General features: G+C 45.4%; 2 protein-coding genes across 5 annotated transcripts in view; one reads left to right on the top strand and one right to left on the bottom strand.

Moving 5' to 3' along the window:
* Nucleotides 1-5461, top strand: part of LOC121077121 (ligand of Numb protein X 2-like) — a 32013-nt gene extending 26552 nt beyond the window's left edge. For all 4 annotated transcript variants that reach the window (XM_040571998.1, XM_040571999.1, XM_040572000.1 and 1 more), the window contains exons 9-10: nucleotides 1841-1999; nucleotides 3281-5461. In XM_040571998.1, coding sequence (XP_040427932.1) covers nucleotides 1841-1999; nucleotides 3281-3416 — 295 coding nt within the window. In that variant the 3' untranslated portion in view covers nucleotides 3417-5461. The remainder of the gene's footprint in view (nucleotides 1-1840; nucleotides 2000-3280) is intronic.
* A 2711-nt stretch (nucleotides 5462-8172) lies between these two features.
* The window catches only part of LOC121077122 (pre-mRNA 3'-end-processing factor FIP1-like), a 26446-nt gene continuing 12112 nt past the window's right edge, over nucleotides 8173-22506 (bottom strand). The window contains exons 9-16 of the mRNA XM_040572002.1: nucleotides 22130-22235; nucleotides 20487-20685; nucleotides 18774-18800; nucleotides 16184-16241; nucleotides 15530-15585; nucleotides 13985-14183; nucleotides 11877-12035; nucleotides 8173-9328 (exon numbers count right to left, since the gene is read on the bottom strand). Coding sequence (XP_040427936.1) covers nucleotides 9196-9328; nucleotides 11877-12035; nucleotides 13985-14183; nucleotides 15530-15585; nucleotides 16184-16241; nucleotides 18774-18800; nucleotides 20487-20685; nucleotides 22130-22235 — 937 coding nt within the window. The 3' untranslated portion in view covers nucleotides 8173-9195. The remainder of the gene's footprint in view (nucleotides 9329-11876; nucleotides 12036-13984; nucleotides 14184-15529; nucleotides 15586-16183; nucleotides 16242-18773; nucleotides 18801-20486; nucleotides 20686-22129; nucleotides 22236-22506) is intronic.

Genomic DNA, 22506 nt, shown 5'->3' with positions numbered 1-22506 from the left:
TTGTAATTGGTGGTGGTGAGTGTTTCAAGTTAATTACACACTACTAATTATTGCTGTGGAATGTTTATCATGAGCACTGTATGTGTCACAGAAGACAGCGTAGGAACTTTACTTGATTTCTTCATAGTGTTACGTTAAACACCAAATACTCACTGCATAAAATACCATCTCAAAGCACTGTTTGGGGGGTGGTGGTATAATTCACTGCACACTGAATCCTGAAGGTTGAGTTATCCGCTCTCGGTAAAAGCTTTGGCTCTTGAAACAGCCACAACCACTGGACATGGCTATTAATTCCCAAGGGGGTGGAAAAGCAGTATTCCCCTCGTCCTCTCCCTCAAGGTTTATCTGAAGCCAGTCTCCCCGAAGCCTCAGCTCTCCCTGTAATGACCTTCAGGTGCTCCCTGCTGTGGCCCCACTGGAGCAGCGCATTCCATAAGCTCTGAAAGGGATGCAGATCCAGCAGGGAGCTTGCCAGGATAAAATCTGCACCTTTACTTTCTGTGAAGTCTTAAAATATTTTTCCCACAGTCATTTTCCACTATGGTGAATTAATATTTCTCTTTTTAAAAGCCCTTTTTCATATGGAAAGTGGATTTTGAGCAAAGCCTTATTCAGCTCTTGGTGAATGTATCCAATGTTCATTTACGTTTCATGCTGAAGTAGCACGTTTATTCTCTGGGCTATTTATTTGCACTAGATGCCATGTGTATTTGTCATAGCTGTACAATACTATAGTTGTACCATACCAGTAGAAGAAAACTGGAGGTACCAGTATGCTGCAGCTGGGTCTTCCTGTGTTTGTGTGTGAAGAACTTGTACAAAAACAAATTACAGTTTGAAAGTAGATAATTGGATCTTTCTCTCAGTGAGAAGTTAACTGTGAGAAGGCTTTTGAAATCTGAAACTAACCTGCAAACTGCTCAAGCAAAACCCTTGAGGCAAAAACGTTTATTAGGAAAAGTTTAGCTGCTGGAATACCTCAGTGGGGTGATCCACAGCAGTTTCGCAGCGTGGCAGCACGTTGGTGCCAGAATTTAACCTGACTGAGAGCCAGAGCACCGGAGCTGTTTGCCTGTGCTCCTGACACACCTTTTCAGGCCCCTCATGAAGGCTTTGCATGCGTTTGTGCTACAAACTCGGGGAATGAGCACTGTTAGTGCTTATTTAACACATCCTGCAAGGTGGTCTCAGCATTGCAGCCTACTCCAGGCTCACTGAGAAGACAGAGGTCAGGGGCTGGGGTTAGCATACAGTGATCTGCAGTTGCTCTCCAAGGAGTCCAGTACTGTACACACAAGTCCTGCAGGAAAGACCTTTCATAGCCTGATTGGTAGGCAGTAGAAGAAAGGCCGCCTCACCTCATGTTGTTTGCTTTCCATCAGTGATATATGGCTGCCTTTCTTATACCAGGCCCATAGTATACATGCAGAATAAAAAGCTCAATTCCCATCAACTGAATGGGGTCTAGCAGTGCTGTTTACAGTTAATGCTTTTGTCTACTAATTCTGTTCATGTTCATGAAAAATGATGTTCATGATGTTATTCTACAGTGAGTTCATGAATTTTTCAGGTCACAAACCTTTGACAGCATCGCTGTTTTCTGTTAACTCTTGAACTAGCACTGGCAGTACTGAGAAAAGGCTTCTAAAAGACTGGCATTTTCAGATTTGAGAATTACTCCATAAAACACTTTGCAGAGGGGTTGCCTGAAGTCCGTAAAACAAAAATAAAGATGAGGCTGTTCCGTAGCTGCACTTTGTGCAAGGGAAAACATAAGCCTGTTTTCTCTGAAACACACACAAACAATCTCTGGTTTTGACTGTTCTTATCTTTGCAGCTACCTTCACTGCTGTCAAGATATTGTCCTTAGCAAAGGTAACCTGGAAAGTTGGGGCTTCAGCATTGTTGGAGGCTTTGAGGAGAGCAAAGGAAACCAGCCATTCTTCATCAAAACCATAGTGCCTGGGACTCCTGCCTTCCGAGACAGGAGACTGAAGTACGTATGGGCCATCCTGTGGGTCTCTGGTGTTTGAGTCAGAAACATTCTCATGCTTATGGCAGCACGCACCGTTTTCCTGAGGGGCTTTCACCCTTTCAGCTGCCTGAACTAAAAGCTAATGACCTCAAGTTCTTAGACATTCACTTGTGCAGTTAGTTCTGTCACCAGAGTTGTAACAAAGTCCTGCGTTAATGAGTGTTTGGGTTTTTCTATAAAAGTGCAACTACCAACTAAAAGGAGTTAACTTATATTTTAAAAGACTGTAAAGGTTTTAACTGAGTAATTAAATAAAGCCAGAATGGGGATGTTCAAGCATAATCTTGGAGGCTTCTGAGTATAAAATCTTTTGGGCAATGAAGATGATCTCAATACAAGCACCAAAAGCCCTCCAGTGTAGAGAAAATTAAAACTAGCCTTGGTGACCTGTTAGTAATCACAGTGAGCAAAGCTGTGAGTAGCGGAGCTGGAGGCCCCCAGAGAACTCAACTGCAGCATTATCTCCAGGAACCAGCTCCTCCGCAAGCATGCAGCAGGCTGCAAATGCCATACTGTTAAATAAGTAAATAAAATACAATTAAAAAAAGAGGCTCTTCTAGGGGTCAGAGTTTCAGGGTAGTGAGTCAGGCTTTCTCCCCTGAGGAGTGTGGAAGAACAGAGCTGGCTCAGAGCCTCGGTGGAGGACTGGGTGTGCTGTTTGAGTGCTAGGAGAGCAAGGCTCTTTCCCTGTGACACTTGAAGGTAACGGGCTGGCTTTGGCACCTCACATCCTTGCAGCTGAAGTGCACAACCCGGTGGGAGATAGCTGGGTGTGCTGCAGAGCTGGGCAAAGCAGGTGGACTTGGAAGCCTCTCCTGTATTGAACTAGAGTGTGACAATGCCTCGGCCTTGTCAGCACTTCACCTTAGCAAGGGCTGGTCAGGTAGCTGTAAGAGACCTTGGTGGTCAATGCGTTTATCAGCACAACTTTGTTTTGTTTAACTTTTCCCTCTGCTGCTAGGCCAGCCAGTTGTGCTCCTGACGCCCTTCAGTGCTGTGTCACTCAAGTACCAGCACTGTCCTCCTTTTCCCTTGCCCTCTGACTCAGAATTGAGCCTCTGTCAGCAGCCACTCACTGTGCTTGCATCCATTCTCTTCTTGCCCCTAACCTTTTATCTAATTAAAAAGTCACATTAACAAGTTTATGATCTTGGTACAAGGTAGGACAGATGATCTTGGGGTCCCGGGGTGTAATGTTAATAAATTAAGTCTTGACAAGCATATTTCCTGTCTTCTGATTAGGTGTGGAGATGAAATAGTGGCAGTAAATGGAGTGCCAGCAATCGGAATGAGCAACTCGGAACTAATCCCAATGCTGAAGGAGCAAAAGAATAAAGTTACGCTTACTGTGGTATCCTGGCCAGGAAGCCTCGTGTGAAAGCTCAAACCATGCAACAGCTTCAAAGATCATCTTTGGTACCAGATACTTGTTGACCATCATGCTAAACTCAACGTGACACACGGAGGGAATGCTGAACTCTTGCTATACAGTGTATTGTCATGGGAGACTTTTCACTTCATTATTGGAGAAAACATTTCTTTACTGTGCTGAGGTTACCACCAACTCTGAGCGTTAGATTCAAGGTTACGGTAAATCAGAACAGTTGTAGCTTCCTGGACTTGTTAGAGCCTCTCAGTATTGGTGTTGCAGAGAAAGCCGTTTTTTCGGTGTTTCTCTACAAAGTGGCCATCTTTACTTTGAGGCATTTTCTTCAGTTTTAGTGATCGGCTTTCTATTTAATGTTTTGAACAGGTTGAAACAGATGTGACTGTCCTACTTCCCCGGCTAGTTTAAGAATACAATTTGACTACTGGTCTCTCTCTCCCTAACTGCCATATTGGACATAGATTTTAGACATTTTTAAAAGCCACTAATAAAGCTGTAAAGATGCAGACCAATTAAGCGGATCCTACAGCCCCCAGTCCTAATGTTGTTAGGTTACTGGAATTTAATGGATGTTTTTATCCATCAAAAAAAAATCATAACTCTCATAGCTGGTAGCTGAAGAGCTGCCAAATTAGCACAGTAGAGCTGTGTTGACTTGTATGAAGGTCCTATCACCAGGTATCAGAGATGAGGAATTTAATTTTCATCCCCTATCTCAGCTTGGCTTCCCTGGTTTTAAGACTTGATAAAATGACCAGCTTTTCTCACAGAAGGCAGGTGACTAAGTAAATAGGTCTGTTTGTGAGAAACCTCTGTCCCAGGAAGCCATTTATTTTAATCAGAGTTTCCCAGTGGTCAGAGGCAGAGTTGAGGCAGTGGGGAAGAGGCTGCCTCAGCCTCATTGTACCAACTGTATGAAATAAGCTACCTCCAGGACAGTGTGCCCAGTTTGGCTTCAGTTTAAATGCACTGTATAGTTAAAATTTAGAATGCAAGAAACGAAGCCATGTTGCTAAGTTCCTACCTGGAAACTCTACATGAAGCAATTCCCTTTATTTTTTTTAAGAAGGTTGTTAATCAGCAGTAGAAATGACACATCTTTCTCAAATCAGGTTGAATTAAGAGAGATCTTTCCTTGTATGTTCTTTCTGCTGTACCTTTTATGGGGCCAGCTCAGATTGTAAGAATCAAAGGAGCTTCTCCCCCCCTATAAAATGCTACCTAGAATGAGTAATTCCTTCTTGTAGTGAATTGACTGCCGATACGTGCCCATCATTGTCTTAAGCAGTGCTTTTCATAGGGCTGGTAACTTCATAATTAGCTATTAACAGCAGAGTAGAACTGTTCCTTGCTAGACGACTTAGCTGTTTACATTTAGAGTGACTTCACTTCCTCTGGCTGTTAGCTCAAGGCAGTATATAGCAGGGCCTGTTATCAGGGCCTATTATACAGAAATAGCTTAGGATCCAATTGTTACAAAGGCTTCCCTGGCACACAGTGTGGCCTCTTTGTTTGGTTGACAAATACTGCTATGGACTTTGACAGCAGAAACAGTGCATGGCCAGCTGGGCTCTGGGGTCTTTTTTCCTGTTGTTCCTAGTGAATGGTGAGAGCAAAATAATTCAGAAGTCAGAAATGCGCCTGTGGAAAACCAGTCACTGGACCTGCGTCTGACACAAAGGAACATGAAGCAGGTTTTGTCTTTTTCCTGCTATGGTACAAAATCTGTGCCTGGTAGGGAACAGTAAATATGTAGATAGAAAGAGGGCAATTCCTACTGAGTAGTACCAGATGTCACTTGTATAAAGTACAGTAGGAAAAAGCCCCGCAGAAGGTGGTCAGACAGTTTAAATGAAGGGGATGCTGCGGGAGGCAGCATGATTTTTACTATTACTCCATCTCGTTTCAAGGTGCCTTCAACTTCACCAAAATGTCCTAGTAATTAAGTACTGTTTGCAAGATCAACTTGTTAATAAATGTTGGATTTGTTTTGATGCCTTTATAAATTATTCTAATATTACTGAAAACCAACAGTGGATTGTGTGTGTGTGTTGTGTTTTTTTTTTTTAACCTTTTTTCTTATCAGCTAATGTCCCAGAATAGGTCACCTCAGCGAGAGGCCTCAAGAAACTGACCTTGCCAGGCAGGAGGCAGTGCAATTGTCTTCTGCTTCTCCCAGGACAGGAGCTCGACTATCCAGAAATATGCTGTGACTGGAGAAAAACAAAACAACAAAAAAGAACAAAACCAACTCCCACATACCTATTTTCCTCAGCTGTGTCACTGCTGCCTGTGGGGCTCAGAATTGCCTGGACTGAAAAGCTAACCCAGGGAATAAATAAAGCTTTATTTAATGAAGCCTAACTCCCTGATCCAGCTTGCAGCTAAGGGGCTGCTGCTGGTGCTTCTGGAGGGGCTGTGTGCCTGGGCCAGGGGCAGCAGTTAGCTTTGTCATGATTTCCACTGCTGCAGTGCAAAACATCCCTGATCAGTGGCAGAAAGATGCCATTGCCATAAGGAGGAGCTGCACAACAGTAATTAGGTTGACCTCTCTCTGTTGAGCCTACTGTGCGCTGCCAGGAGCTGAACACTTCAGCGGCGTTCCCTGAGCTGCCTTACATCTTCTCTCCACGTTAAGCTGGCTGACACTTGGGTGACAAGACTCGTGCAAGTGCCCCTCTCTGACTAAAGTTTACCTTCTCAGCAATGTTTGGCACGTGGGACGTTCTGCACACAGTCCGGCATAGGCCTGTTTTTCATCTCAATATTTGGTCCCTCCCAAAGTCTGATGTCACCAGCCCAAGAAGTGGCCTTGTTTGTGAAAATTATTGGAGTCACTTTTCAGTATCCCTGGGAAACACCATTATGAAGCCTGCAGTAGTTACCTGATATAACTGAAGATTATTTCCAGAGCCCCACCTTTATACATCTCTAATACCCCAAAGGCAATCATTTCACCCCTGTTTATTTCATCAGAATAAGGCTATTTCCCTTAAATTTACAGCCCTGCTAAGATCAGTGAAAGGCTCGTGTCCAGTTCTGGAAAACCATTCCCAAACATACAGGAGGAACTTGCAGCAGTGACTCTGTGATCAAGATTCTCTGTCCCCTGTCTCGTGCAGAGGGCTGCAGGCTGAATGTGGTGACCTTATTAATTATGCCTATTTAGGGGATGAGTAGCTTCTCTCGCCTCCACACACACACCAAGAGAGAAGGGGATTGGATGCAGAGTGGCTCTATCCACTCCTGGAGAGGCACCACACACACCTCAACACACAAGACCAGAAGAGCTAACGCTGGCTGGGGGGCCAAACCCTACACTTACCTTAGCATCGAATTCTATTGACAAGCATTTTTCCCCTGATTCAAGACAGGCAAAAGAACAGCTCAGACTGGTCTGGGGGTCACTGCCTGGCACTTCCTTTGGTGCTAGCTGCCCTAGCGATCTCAGAGATCGTGTTCTGGAAAAAAAAATCAAATGTCATAGTTACAGAATACATGGAGGCAAGGGAAGGATTCCTGGCCCCTCTCCCTCCTGACAGTCCCCAGCAGTGCAAAAGGGTGGGGGCATGCTTGGCAGCACAGTGTTGGGGTGTCAGCAGCAGGGCTGGCTCATGCTCCCTGGCACTTATTCCCATCACTCCTCTGCACTGGGCCAGCACAAGTGTTCATGCAGTTGCAAATCGAACCAAGGAAAGGACCCTGCTGAACCACAGCCTTGTGTTCCTGGCACAATTATTCTTCCAGCCCAATCCTGCTTTTGTATCACCACATTTTGCTGGCACGGAATGGGGGGCGAGGCAGAAACTGCCTCAACCAGCCCAAAACAAAGTGGAACTGTGGCCTGAGCCAGTGCTGATACACAAGTGATGCGAGACACCAGTGTGTTTCCAGACTGCATGCACCAAGCATTCTGAATCCTTCTCACCACTTTCGTTTTGATTTCTCCTCCGCACACCCCATGCCAAGTCATCCTGAGCTCCTGAGACCTATGGGATGGCCATAACGTAGCCCCCGTCCCTGGCCAGAGGAGGGGCACGGCAGGATGTGTCCCCTCGCGCCGCCTGCTCGAGGCCACGAGCTGGGGGCTCCTGCAGCTCACCCACCTCTCAGCAAACCTCCTGCAGTGCCGACGAGAGACACTGCATTCCTAACTCACAGTGCTCTACCAGAATGCTGACCTGGCTGCGGAGGGCTGAATGCTTTGAAGCCTGTTTGCGGGCCCTGCCCTTTAATTCTGGTTCGCTGCACACACCTCCCCACTGCACGTGCATTTCCCAGGACCTCAAAGCATATTAAAAAAAACTACATTAAAAACAAACCAAAAAAAAAAAAAAAACAACCCCACACTTTATTCTTCTCCCCATAGGTTTTGCAGTTAATGACCCACCAAACGCACCGTCATAGCATATAAACTGTTATCATAGTGCTGTACCAGCTCAAGTCTCTACAATTTTAAGCTTCACGTGATACTTAGACTTGCAAGATTACAATACAAAAAAATATGTAAAGTTTCAGAACCACGTTATTTTAGGGCAAGGATTTAAGACAGTTTGAAATATCAAGTCAAAATAGTGGAAGATACTTAAAATGGGACACTTGTGGACTCACAAAAACAGTATTCTGTAGTCTGCAGCATTCTGTTTAAGTACTAGACATACCAAAACCCCTCAAAATTATTTTGTTCTTCCCACCCAGAAATACCTGTTTCCACCCTGCTCAACCAATACTAAGTCCAAGCAAACTCTGGAATTTGACTGAATTTATTTTGAGATCTATGGGGGAAGGAATGCATTGCACAGGAGTGTTGGTGACATCCAAATAGAAATAAGCCAACCCCATCAGGGCAAAATGCTAGATGGAACTTCACGTTCTCTAGTGTGCTAGATTATTCAGCTCAACCCTTAGTTGGGAAAAAAAAAAACAAAAAAACCAAAAAAGTTAGTCAAAACTAATTAAAGAGAAACTCGTGCTCTTACTATGGGCCCTCCATTGATTTTCCACTTATGGGTGTAACACATGGTAGAACTACATTTGTAATGGATTAAAACAAAAACAAAAAAAAACAAGTCAAAGTCTCTACATAGCCGGTGTAAACACACCTAACAGCTTCTCAGAGCCATCAGACCAAAGCAAGATCTCGTGACCCACCAGTAAAAGCAGTTTTCTCACATGCTGCCCATCTGGCCATGGAGAAATGAGAAGATATTTTTGTAACTCTAAAGAAATGTATTTGGGGATGAGACTTTTCACTACTAGGAACCAGACTCTAAGCTGGCTCTCAGGATCTAACTCACACTTTTCTTTGGACAATAAATTTCAAGTTGCAGTTACTGTCCTATTTTTCAAGAAAAAAGGAATGATGGTCACAAAAGAAACAAAAACAAAACAAAACAAAAAAACAACAACCTATTATCTAAATGCGTTAGTTTCAGCTGAAGCCATCTTCCATCAGAAACCATAGGATCTGATACAACAAAGTTCTCCCTAAGGATGTTTATGAGTAGAGTAGCTCAGTGCTTTATATACTAGTACTGCTGTATTTTGTCTTGTATCAAAAAAACACAAAAAAAATTAAAAAAACAATGTAAGTTTAAGTTTAACTGCACATGCAGCTTCAACTCTCAAACCACTGTGACATGCTTCACTGGTCACCCAGAGTCAGTCTCTCTTCCCTTGGGAAAAAAAGAAAGGAACCAAAAAAAAAAACAGAACAAAAAATCACCAATGCCACGCTGGTTCAAAAGGAGCAAATCCCTCCTGAGGGCTGTTACTCCTTGGCATCCTGCTCCTCTCCCTCCTGGGCACCGTCTTCGCTGGCCTCCTTCTCCTCCTTGCTACGCTTGTTCTTTTTGTGCTTGTGACGCCGGTGACTCTCCCCCTCCTCGCTCTCATGTTGCTTGCTGTGGTGGGGAGGAAAGGGGAGAGGAAAGAGCCATCAGAGCCTGCATCAGCACTGCTCTGCTGCAGAACAGACCCGAGCACACCGACTCCACAGCACGGACAGGGACAGAGGGCTTTGATCTAGAATAAACATCAGCATCAGAAATGCCGAGGGCACCATGGTGCCAGGGAAAGGCTTTCTGGTTTCTTTGGGACGATCTGATACTGCGTGCAGCTGAACCGAGGGCAGGTAATGCAAACTGCTTGAGGAGGCTGCTTTACACCACATGCTGCATCAGCACATGATGCAGGCAGGCAGCACACTGGACTGACTGCTGTCAGTATCATTTCTGGGTAGTGTTTTATTTATTTATTTAACATAAACATCTCTGTGCCCTTCCCAATCCTAAGGGAGCTCTAATAACCTGGCCACATCACAAGCTTCACTATAAAGCACTGACGCTGCTCCGAGAAGGAAGAGTCCTAGACCTGAGAGGTGTTTGGAAGCTTTCACTCTTCTGAGCATCCAGGGGAAATCCCTGGACCAGAAGCAAGAAGTGGATCAGTGCAGCTGGAAAAATGTGGATATCCTAATGGGAGGGCAGATCCTGCTTCCACTTCTGCTTACTCATAAATGACCTTGCACTTCACTACCGTGACACTTTAAAACTCCTCAACCAGCACTGTTTGCTGGATAACTGCGGACATTTATACAGGATTTCTGGGAGAAATCCCAGCCAGAAGTTACTCTGACTCGGCCGTACGTGCCTGTGAGCCTTGGCCCAGTGACCACAGCCAGGTGCACTGTAGGCACAGCACACCCGACACAACCCACACGTGCACAGACCAGTGTCTACCTCTCACCCCTGGAACTGGACAGGTGGGAGCTCTGGCTTTGCCCGCTCTGGTTCTTGGTCCCTCAATGGAGGAGATTGCTGCTGTTTTGCAAGCATGCAACTATTTCTGCTCACAGGTTTAAAACCAAGTGAGCTCTCTAGTGTTGGTGTGAAGGTTGCAGAATTAAAACAGAGCACAGAGTACAAGAAAAAGCAGATTAAATTTGTCCCAAGAAGACATACTATCATACAGTATGGACATAGCTCCATGTGGGGACAGAGTCAAGTGCAGAGACACATCCTTCCTGCAGCTGGGATACCAGGTTAGTGGCAGACACCTAACTGGCTGAACCACTGAAGCTCTGGCTGAAAAGCTTCTGGCTGCAAGTAATTTTTTTGACTTGTTCAATAAGTGGTTTCACAGTCATTAAAAAAAACAAGAGGCTGCCGCCTCTTCTCCAACACATCTTCAGCCACCTCGTGGAGAGCAATGTGGCAGTGGTTTATGCTTGAACAATGTGACTGTCCTTTAATATTTAAACAAGCGTCAGTGGTTTCCTTCAGACTCTTCTATCTGCAGTAAGGTGGGAACTACACTGAAACTCTTCCATCCACCTGCAAACGTCTTAAACAGGCTCAAATCACCTTGAAGTGTCTCAAACAGGGACTCGGACATGCACTAGGAGTGGGCTTAAGCAAAAAGTATTCCTCCATTTGCTTTGGCAAACAAACACTTCTCATCCTACCACTTTGAACAAGACAGAAAGCGTCTGCATGTGGTTTAAGAAGCAAAGGAAAAGTTACCTCATTTCCAATTTAGTGCAGCAGCCCAGTTCTGCAAATCAAAACTCTCAGATTCTGACACCACTTTGGTGAATTCCATTCTGCTTATACAGTCAGATAACACTAGATTTTAATTCTGAGTACAGGAAGCTGAGAAACAACCCTTAAAGCTATTGCCCTGTTTGGCTGGTATCAGCTCAGCTTCCATTTGTTTTCTGTTTAATTTTAATTATACTCCTGGCCTTTCTTTCCATCACCGTTTCCAACTTTTTAGCAATCTGTCTCTTCTTGAAAACCTATGCATCTCCTTAAGGATGAGAACAGCCTTTTGCCTCCAGTCACTGTGTAGGAGTTTTTCTGATACTAATTTCAAAAAAAGTTAATTACTTACAGAGCTGACATAAATTTCTTCTAGAAGAAGAAAGCTGAAGCACCAAAAAAATTGAGCAAGCCTGCTCAAGTCACTACCAGGACATAAACTGACATAGCAACTGAGCATCGCCTCAGACTGGAGCCCAGACCTCTTCTCTTCAGCAAAAGAACATGTAATACCAAAATCTGATGCTTCTGCTGGGGTTTTGCACTTCACTTTGTATACACGTTCTTAACACCAGGAAGAACGAAGCAGTTGTGATGTGATGTCTAGCACAGACTAACTTCTCCTTTGTGACACACTGCTGCATTTTTGTTGGCAGTGATTTGACATCCTGCTAGCTGCCTTACTGAAAACACCAAGAAATCCTCTCCCTACGATGGGCAGCTCTGCTTTCTGCTCAGGTACACGCCCGAGAGCAGTTCCTCTGCCTGGGCACTACGTCTCGGGGCTTTAGCAGGTCACAGGAAGCCAGGACGACCCAGGGCCCCAGTTCACTCCAAGAACATCAAGCTTCTTGTCTGCTGCTAATGTGTGCTCCCATTAACAGGCCGGTTCTCCCTAGGTGGCTCTTACCGCCTTGAAGACTTATGCTTGCTGCTCTCCTCTTTGTCCCTGTGCCTGCGCTCCCGGTGCCGATCCTCCCGCTCCCGGCTGCGATCTCTACTCCGGCGGTAGTCGCGCTCAAAGTCATAGCTGCGCTCTCGGCTGTAGTAGCGGTATCGTTCGTCATCACTTAAGGAGAAAAAGGAGAAGTGAGGCAGGGGCATGAGCAGAACCCCACCCTCACCAACAGTACCTGTCACTTCTTACTCTGTCAACAGGCAGAGGTATTTGTGATGCTCCTGAAAAAACCTGCAGTGATAACCCTCTGCTGCTTATCGATCCCAAGCTAAACCCAGCCCCAGTAAAGCAACATTCTCTGATTGCCTGTTACACAGCCCATACACCCAAACACCCACACGTCGTGGATTTCTTCTAGCCTCCGAAGGCTGACAGTTTACAAAGTGTGCTCTCTGGATTTGCCAAGGGAGTACCTCAACAGCAGGCATGCGGCCAACATCTCGGGGATTTTGCCCTAGCAATCCTGCTGGAGTATGTCCAAGGCAGCCAGCTACCTTGTTCAAAAACAACAGAAACACGTTCCTCTTACCATTCTGCCTCCCCTGGTGCTGGATTTTACCTCACAACACTATTGTTCCAGATAGCCTAACTCACACAAAGGAATTACATGTTAGGAGACTATTTTTCCCCCCCCCATGAGTTTAAAAGCTCAAACTGCACATACTGCAATTGTGAATGTCACCGACACGGTCTTTCTGCCTACACCTTTCTGCTCAAGGCACCTCATTCAATCACGTGGGCATGATGCACCCCAAATTCAGATACATCCCACGCTCCCTTTCCCCCTACATTCACTGCCCTTTTCCCTATTCAAATTTTGAAAGCTAAAATTTGAAGGGTTAACAGGTCCCACTATGGGAAATAATATTCAGACCCTGAGGGAAAGGAAGTCTGAAGCATCATTCTAAGACTCGTGGAAACAAGCCAGACAAATAAATGTCCATTATAATGATCTGAGAATCCAAATGACTCTACTGAGCACAGCTACTTGCCCTGCTTGGCAAGCGTGATCTCAGAGGCCAGCATGCTCGAAAGCACCCAGAAATGCTAACAATGTGCTCAGGAGTGCTGATCGCAGGGCTTGGCTGCAGCATGAACCCACTCAGGAAGTGTAGGAGTCTGAGCTCCTCAAACTGCAGTAAGTTTGTCTTCAACTCTGTTCCTCCCTGCTTCCTCCCACAGTGCCCACAAGCTTAAAAGAAAGGAAAAAGTTAGGAAAACGTTGCCCTGTTTGCTCACCCCAGAGGCCTGGGAGTTCCCTGAGCAGGCAGCGCCCTTTTGCCAGGAATGCGCATTCTGATCGTGTTTTGAATGACTATTGGCATTTCTGAGCCCGAAGCCTGCAAAACACTGACGCTGCTTGTGACAGAACTACCCTGAGCAGCCCGGGGCAGAGCACACAAAGTGATGGGTTTAGGAAGTGTCGTCGCAGTCCAGCCTTCACATTAGCTCTCTAGATCAACACTGGGAGGCTAAAAGCCTCCTCTCCTATGTGCTCGCAGCGCTGCTGTCGCCTGGGATCCCGTCAGCTCCCAGCAAGGCGGCGGTCTCCTGCACTCTGCTCAGAAGCGCCTGGTCTCCTGAAGGATTTACATTTCGAGGCTGACTCCTGGTGAATGGCACTCCTTGCCCTGAAAGCCTCCACAGGAGAGCTGAGCAAAGCATGGCTGCTTTTCCCTTTGATCTGACAGTTATATTTAGGAGACAAGAAGCAGCAGCGTCTATGGCCAATGTTTCACACCAAGCTGAGAAATACCGAGTAAACAGAGAGGGGCTATTTCATTCACTGGACTCACATTACAGGTGGGAGAGGGAGAGCAAGCGTAACTGGTTCTGCTGGGTTAAACAACAACAAAAAAAGACAAAAGAGATAAGACAGTGACACCGGCTCCTAGTTCTGGCCTCGAGTTATTGATCCGAAGCATCTCTTTGCCAGACAACTCAGAAAATTGAACATATAATCCCATTCCTTGACCAAACACCACCTTGTGCTGCAGTCCAAGGCCAGAGCTCCCCACGGGGTTGCTGTGAGCAGAGGGCTGCTAAAACCCAGCACTCACTTGTTGTATTCACTAGTGGTCGGCGTGCGGTCTCTGTCTCTCTCCCGTTCCCTCTCCCGCTCGCGTTCCCTCTCTCTCTCGCGCCTCGAGCCTGAGTACTCCCAGTGGCTGCTGCTGGAGCTGCTTGTGCCTTTGTCCACCGTCGTCACCCAGGGCGTGTGGGATGTGGAGATGGGCGGGTAGCTGATGAAACCTGAATCTGCAGCAGGAGAGAGCAGAATCCTTGTTTGCCTGAAGCATTAACAGCATCCTCCCCATGCCTCCCTCTCCGCAGAGGCCCCCTGGATGTACAGCTGAATCCAAGCAATGCCCCATTCTTGGAGACAGCCACAGCCCAGCTCCCTCCAGCACACATCTCCTTTTTTACCTTCACCAGTTTGCTAAGAACATGTGAAAGCCTGAGGAAGCAAAACCAGGTATTTAGAGATGTTGCTGCAAAATCTCCCATCCCTTACACAGCACATTAACTCAGCGCCTATGCGTCCCCATCTCTTGCTCTCTGTAGGCCCTGCTGTACAGGGCATGCTATGGGGTCTCCACCAAGAAAAACTCCAGGCCGCCCCTCCCAGACATCCTGGCTTGGAGGACAAAGGTGCCTGCAGCGCTGGGCATCCCTCTCCTGCGGGCAAGCAGCTGAGGTCACTTGGCCCGAGGCTCCTGGCCACCCTTCCAAGGTCCTGCTTCTCAACAGCTCTCTAGGGCCAAGGCTGGGGACAGCAGCTGTGGATGAAGGATGCCACCTGACGAGCCCAGAGCCACCAGCATGTCCCCATCCACACGGTGGCCTGCTCAGCTGGTCCAGGGAGGTCACAGCCCAAAGCAGCACTGGCTGACAAAAAGCTGAGCCCGTGACAGCACCTGAGGCTGCTGTTTCTCAGGAAGCCCTCGCACTGCCCACTCTTCAAACCTCCCACGGAGGAGACAGGGCGGTGAAAACGGGAGAGGACACGGGCATTGCTGGCAGGGCTGGGCACTGCTGGCAGGGCTGCGACAGGGAAGGAAATGTGCTCAAAGCCTGGCACTGCCTCTGCCATTACAAAACAAAAGGAGACAGATGCTTGCGAGTGTGTGTAGGCAGGGTGCCTGCGTGTGCCTGTAGGCAAGGAAGGAGATAAAGTGGAGGAGGAGGGCATTCAAAAGCTCAGGGAGGAGATGTAAAGCTGATGGCTCCGCTTGTCCCTGAGGGCTGGGGGAAAAGGTAGAGAACATGAGTAAGCGTGAGCAAGTATGTGTGCAAACAAGTACAAGAAAACGGTGCTGAGGCACATGGGGAAGCTGCTCTGTTGCTGGGTACCTGCACTGAATGCAGTGAGCTTACGCTTTGCATTCAACTAAAAAATTGCATTCATCATTGCTGCAATAAGGCTAACACTCAGCTTTCTAAACACTTCATGGTTTAGTCAGGCTCTCTGTGACGTTCTAGGGACTGGGATAGTTTGGGGCACAAGCAGTTCTCAAATCAACAAAAGCATGATGTCCACGAGACTAAGTAAAGCCTGAACAGAGAGAGAAGCAGTGTGACTCTTCATTGTCTTGGGTGCTCACCTGCAGAGTTGTAGCCAAATGGAGGAGGCTGCCTGTTATTGTAGCTGGCTGGCTGGCTTTGGAGAGAGAGAAAGTGATGCAAGTTACTCACATCAGCAACCCCTTGGCTGAACTGCCCGCAGGTATGCCTGTGCCGCAAGTTCACCCCATTTTTTGTGAAGTCCTGTGGAACATCCTCATGGGAAACCAATGTTCAGTGAAACTGTTTCACTTTGCATTGTAAATTCTCAGCAACACATACAGGTACAGTGCTTTGTCACAGCTTCTGAAACTGTTTTAACTCAACTGCTTGCGCTGCTTCACCCCTCCCTTCCGTAAATCAGGCACAGAATGCTTCCTGGGAATAACCAGGGCCGACAAAGTACCCGGAGATTCTTTAACAGAAAACATCTGGGCAAACATAGCATGTTACCAATCACTCTGCGCTACCCTACATTTTACTGACTCCTTCCCCTGTCATTAACAGGACAAATCAGGGCAAGCTAGCATAATCCATCAGCACCTTGCACGGAGGTTCCCCATGGACTCCGCTCTCATCTCCGACCCCAGCCCAAGACTAGACTAAGAATTACCAACACGGAGTTTAGATCTATCTCTCATCGCTCCGCACTATGGAGATGCTGTACCAACAGCTCACCCCAGGTGTGGTCTTACCCATCCAGCGTCGGAATGAGGAGAGCTGGTGGTGGCGCCAGAGGAGGCGGGAACAGCCCTAGACACAGCACAGAAACGTAAGTCATCACAGAGAGACCTCACAGCCTTACTTCAGGGAACAAAACTACATTGCTGTTTACAGTTAAATGCAGTTAAAGCACTTTTTTTTTTTTTTTTCACTTCAAACAAAGCCCTGTTTGAAATGTAGCATTTTTCCTTCAGGGTCATATCTCCTACCAAAATTAAAGCTCTGCAGCTGTGCTAGTTCTGTAGGGCTAGCAAAAGAAAAACAGACAAAAACCTACCTTCTATTTTGGCTTATTCATCATAAACATAAGATTAATTAAGGCATAAAATTAACCCCTACAGCCCTGTTGAAAACAGAAAAATGTGTTTTTGGGGGATGCAGACATGTTGCAACGACAGCAAAATTTTATTGCTCAACTGATTAAAATGAATGAAATGTTGTAAAAGACAAAGTGACACAGAAATAACCCATTTTTGTTTTTAAAGAAAGCCAAATTCCTAACAACATACATACTTAAAAATCATAAGACGACAGCACCAACAAGGCAGAGATTGTTGGCTAAAAGGTCTGACATTTAAAAACGGGCCCAATTTCAAACACATGAGGATTTTAAATCCAGAATCACTAGACAGTTTCTTCAGAAAGGAGAGTTAAGCACAAGTCTACAGAGGTCACTTGTAGGAGTGACATAAGCCTCAGAAGCCAGACTCCTATCCTTCAGACTGATTTGAAAGTGAGAAGGACATGCTGAGTGCTCCTAAGGGAACTTCTTAAACTTCTGTCCATAACTGTAAGAAACCATGATTTTTATGAGCAGTTACCAATGCCAACAGAAGTAGGCTAACCCACCCATAGGCCTGATTTTGCATAAAAATTTCTCTGTTTACCATTAAACAACAACAACAACAACAAAAGAGCACACTGTACCGATGTAAAAGATAAGAGTCATCTGACTAACTTTAGTTAAAGCTAGCAGCTCCAGGCTCCTTTTCAAGTCAACAGAGCCAGCACACCTGATGAAACTTTGGGACAATTCGTCACCTCTTTCTGTAACCCTCTAAAATGGGTGAGGAGAACCCCTCCCTAGAAGAGGGTCTCACTGCCAGCAGAAGTAGCCTGAAGTCTCGAATTCATCTAGTGGGTATCTATGCTGCAAACACACCGAAGGACTCATCTTGCCCTTAGATGCTTGTTTTTTTCTCTTTTAAGAAAGATCTTCCAATAAAATATAATGCCTAGAGCATTTCAATCACACTTGCTCACCAAGCACAAGCACTTCAAAGTGCTACTGTTATAATAGCTAGCTCTAATGGTGGTGGATCACCATCATTACAATAATTAGCAGGTACTCCCTCTCTTCTCCCTTTCCAACCCAGTTACCTGAACTGTCAGTTCTTTGCAGCAGCCTAGTCATTTCTTCTGCCTTTCTCCTCCCAAACAACTTCAATCTAAATGCACTTGACTAGCAACTGGACGCTGCAGTGTCTGGAATCAAGACCAGGATTTGCATCCAGTTTCACTGCAATAAAGCTTTCTAAATCCAAATTAACCATAAGCAGGTTCCTTTAAGTACTACGAGGAGAACCAGCTCAGAAATACTATTGTACATTGAGAGGAGCATGAAGAGCAACATTTTTAACAGAAATTTTCTCAGCCTGAGGAATTGCCCAGCTGCTACAGGTATTCCACATCTCTACTTGGGAAGCCCTGGGCAGAGCACAGACACAAAAACACGAACACAAAAGCTGTGCAACGAGTCCAACATGTCTGACAGACAGTGAGGACAAGTATATTACGTCCAAAAATGCTTTGGGTGCAGACCTTTTGCAAGTAAATGAATTAAGCGTACAGTCTAACACAGAAGCAGTGGCCTGTGGTGGCCACCAGCCTGGGACTTTCAGCTGTCTGGCACCTGGTCAGAACTACTGGTACAAATAGTTTGCTATGCAAGCTGCTAAATTTCTCTTCCCTAGACTAGGCAAAACTTCTAGTAGAAAAACAATAGTTACAATCAGAGGAATCTCAGTTTTGTGGTAGCCTTGAATTAGCAGAGTTCTGAATTTATGTATGAGACCAGTTGTTATATCTCTCTATTAGCATTCATCAGCTCTACTGCACACCAGGGAGCAAAGGCTTCTGACAGAAATGGCAATTCTTCCATTCAGCTCAGCCTCACACTCCAAATTCCTATACAAAGCATCAATTTATCAGACTTTTGCTGTGCAAGATGTCATAACAAGAACTGAACTATTTCAAATCTAATTAGGTGGTCTTTGCCACCCAAAGTTCTCCATTTCAATTTCTGGATTGGTCTTTAGTTTAAAAAAAAAAAAAAAAAAAAAAAGATAGGATTAAGAAACCCTACAAATTATTATTTAGGTACAGAACACAAGATAAGCAGCTGGAGTTCAGTACTGCATTGGAATTTATTGGCCTTAGATTAATTGTGCTCTAAAATGGGTCTTGGTGTCATCCTATTTCATGTTACTTAATCCAACTGCTCAGCTAGGGCCATCTGTGCATGCAGAATCACAGCTGTTATTAGAGCAAGTTAACACCTACCTGGAATAGGACCGGGTGGTGGCAGACCTGTGGAAATAAACAAGCAAGCAAAACCAGTGAGTACAACAGGAAAAGCATGTCATCTGTGTACCTCACGCTAAAGCTGAAAGCACACTTTTGAACAAGTTTCACACATTTGACCAAATAGACCGGCCAAAAAATTGGTGCAATTAAGCATTAACTAGATCACAAACTGTCATTTTCCCAAACGACAATCTGTTTACCTTCATGTTATAGTTTTAAACGCTGCTGCCTTCATACACTGGAGAATTCCTTTTTCTAAATGTCAGCACACAAACAATTGATTTGACCTTCGGAACAAATGCAGGAGCAGGGAAGAGAACACTCTGCAGGTCTTTTTGCTTCTTTTTGTGTGCTTGTCTTTTTGCCATGTTTTAAAAAATAAAACCCATTTCTTATATGCCAATCATCACTACGTAGTGAAATCAGACACACCAGTGAGCAACCAAAAGAACAAGCGAGCAATTTATCCACCTCCTGATTTCAACAATCATTCTAATGAAAGGCAGTAGGAGAAGCCACTGAGGTCCACGAGCACCTACTGCACTACCAAGCCTCAGATTAAAAGCTTTAACTGTTACTTCTTATTCCGTATCTTCTGCATGCAGACGCAGTGCAGAATGTAGAAGCTACTGTGTGATGTGCTCCTGGTGACTTCTCAATAGACTGGCTGCTGCCTACAGGACCAGAGAAAGCCCAGAATGTGGTCTCTGCTTCACCCCTGATGCACCATTTAACCCAGAAGCAAACCTGAGTTATTAACGTGCACAGAAGAGGCCGTGAAACTGTTCTATAACATGGTGCTCAAGAAAAGAAAATAGGAAAAAAAAAAAAAAAGCACAGAAATGTTACCTCAGCTATCTCTACAGGTTTTAGCACTCAGACTGTAACTGCAGGGGCACAGGACTTACCTTCAGTGTCTCCTCAAGCTCTTAGCTTAACACAAACTCATCTGGTTATTGGTAAGGCCATGCAAACGTGCCAGTGCTGGGGACTGACCACACGCAATGGGCCAGAACCCATGGTAAAGACCTCATTTACATTGTTAATATTTTGCTGTTTAATGAAGCATCACCGTAAAGTCCACTTATAAGACACTTCTAGGAGCATCATCATGCAGCGGCAGTTGGTACAATAAAATGCACAGAAACAAAAAGATACATTTTTTTTTTTTTTGGTATTTCAAGGCATAAACCAACCAAGAATTGACCTGGATTACGAGGAAAATTCTTTGTTAGAGATGCTGTCGCAGAATTGTCAGTTCCAGCATCTTCCTTGAAGCATTTGGAATCAGTCAGAGCCAGACAGGATCCTGTATTAAACAGCCTGCTGGTCTGGCACAGGGCAGCAATTCTTGCTTTCTTAGCCTCCTCCACAGATAAACAAGAACCCATTTCTTTATCAATAAAGCTAAAGGATCCATAGCATCCAAAGGCTCCTCACAGAAACAAAGCCTGGAGTTTTTTTCAAGGAACAGCTGTCATTTTTTTTAAATATTCAAGGGTTGAAAAATATTAAATATTTAAATGTTCAGCTGAAAAGGCAGATGGAGATGCTGAACAACAGCCAAGTCTAAGGACCTGTTACCTGACTGCCTCATAGCGTTTACTGATTAAACCCTTATTTGCTCCACGCCTGGGATGTCCTAACTTGCGGCCTCAGACTGCCGCAAACTGCTGTGTGAACACGTACCTGGAGGATGCAGTGGAGGTGGAACAGAAGTAACTGGTGGAGGAGGGTGGAGGAAGTGTGGTGGAGGTGGCCCGGCGAGTGGGGGTGGTGGTGGGCCTGCTGGTGGTGCAAATGGCTGTTGCTGAGGGGGCTGCTGGGGCTGCGATGGTTGCTGGGGCTGCTGTGGGGGCTGTGGCTTACTTCCGTGGTCTCCTAGAACCTTGGAAGGCAGAGGAAAGAGAAGACAGCATTTTAACCTCTTTGCTCCCGCAGCTAGGGCCTCACTGTGCTGGCATAAAGGGAGCATTTCACCAAAACAGTCATCGTGATACCTAACAGGATCAGGCTATGCTAGACCCAGGGGTAACATCCTTTGGGGAGGAAGGAAGGTCGATCAGAGCAAGAAATATGCTTCGAAAAGTATCTTAAGCAGAACAGCAACAAGACTAGATTCAAGCTGTATGCATAGCGTAACTGCAAGATGGTTGAACATTTCAGTGTTACAAACACCTTTTGTTCCACTGCTGAGTGACTGAATTAATCCTCAAATGGACTTCACTCCTGCACAGGCTTCAACTTCAGAGCAGCCAGCTTTCACGGTGACATTGTAGTGCTCCCTATTGGTCATGTTTTTGTTCTTTTTTAAATCCAGTTTGTCTTTCACAAGGGCAACAAGAGGCCACATTCTGCTCGAGATTGTGCCCATGTAGGTCAGAGGAAACATGGATTCACATCTCTGACAAAAGTAGGTCACACGTGAGCTACACGGTTGAAGGAATGATCAATATGCAGAGATACCAGAATGACTTGGACATGCAGGTATAAATACTTGTAGGTGAGAGCAACAACAACCATTTCCCAGCAAACTTTCTCTTAAACTCTTTATTGGGCCACTGTTGGTAAAAGTTGGAGAACTGACCACTAAAAGTAATCAGACCACAAAAACACATGTAAAAACAGGAGCAGGAATTGTGTCTAGGGGAAAGGTTCTGAGAGAGAGAGAGAGAGAGAGAGAGAGAGAGAGAATTAGGGATGGGTAGTAGGAGAAAGGTGGTTAAGAGATGAGTTCTTGCTAAAGAAGCCTACCAGAACATGACGGACACACACTGGACATACAAGATCAGAACTGGATCCAGTCTGAAGCCCCAGGCTTTTATTTCTTTTAAGATCCAGTAACACTGGGCCACCCTGAATCTGAAGTGTGGGCTGTGTCTCATGATGCTTACTCTGAATGTTACTTCAAAGTAAAAAGAAATGCAAGCCCCATGTAGTTCTCCACTGCAGAATTGGAAATTCCAAACCAACAGTGGTGGGGCAGCAGAGTGGAAGGGGATAATCCACAGAAGAGCCTCCCAGCTACGCACCCTGAGGATGAGAAAGGGAACTCGGCCCTTACTGAGGGGGAAGGCTAGCGCTTGAAAGGACAAACCCTAGCCCCTAGCAAGGTAAAGCTTTTAACAAAGAAGTTAAATCAACCCGCAGAAAGAAGCAATACACGCATACATCTCAACAGGGGTATACTATAGGTAACAGGGATATACTACCTACTGCTTTCTAGATGGAAACAGTGACAGAGGAGGTCAGGAATACACAGACGTTTGCTCAGGGTTCACCAAAAGTGCGGTAAAAATCAGAAATTTGTCAAGACAGCTCAAAACATTTACCTGAATTGGGTTTTCCTCAGAGGCATGCTTATCACGTCGTCTTCCTTCTACTCTCCTAATTGTGCCTGCCTGGCCACCAATCACATCAATTGTCCCACCCAGCTTCCTGGTACAAAGCAGACGCATCTTTTTAGGCTCAAAGACATTACAAGACCAAAGGCTCTACTAACCTTGTGTCAGTACTTTCTGCTAGTTGAAATGGACAAAAATGCTGTATAGTTCAAATACCATCAGCGTCTTTATAGTGGTGTGGATTTTTGAAAGTCTAGGAGAGATGCATAACAACTGGAAAAAAAACTGGCCAATTTGATGACACTATGAACAGCAACAGAAATGCTAGCTAAGTGCTTATATGCAAACAAAATATGAAAAGCTTT

This window comes from Cygnus olor, chromosome 13, assembly GCF_009769625.2.
Source record: "Cygnus olor isolate bCygOlo1 chromosome 13, bCygOlo1.pri.v2, whole genome shotgun sequence".
NCBI lineage: Eukaryota > Metazoa > Chordata > Aves > Anseriformes > Anatidae > Cygnus > Cygnus olor.
This window is presented reverse-complemented; position numbering and strand designations above follow the sequence as displayed.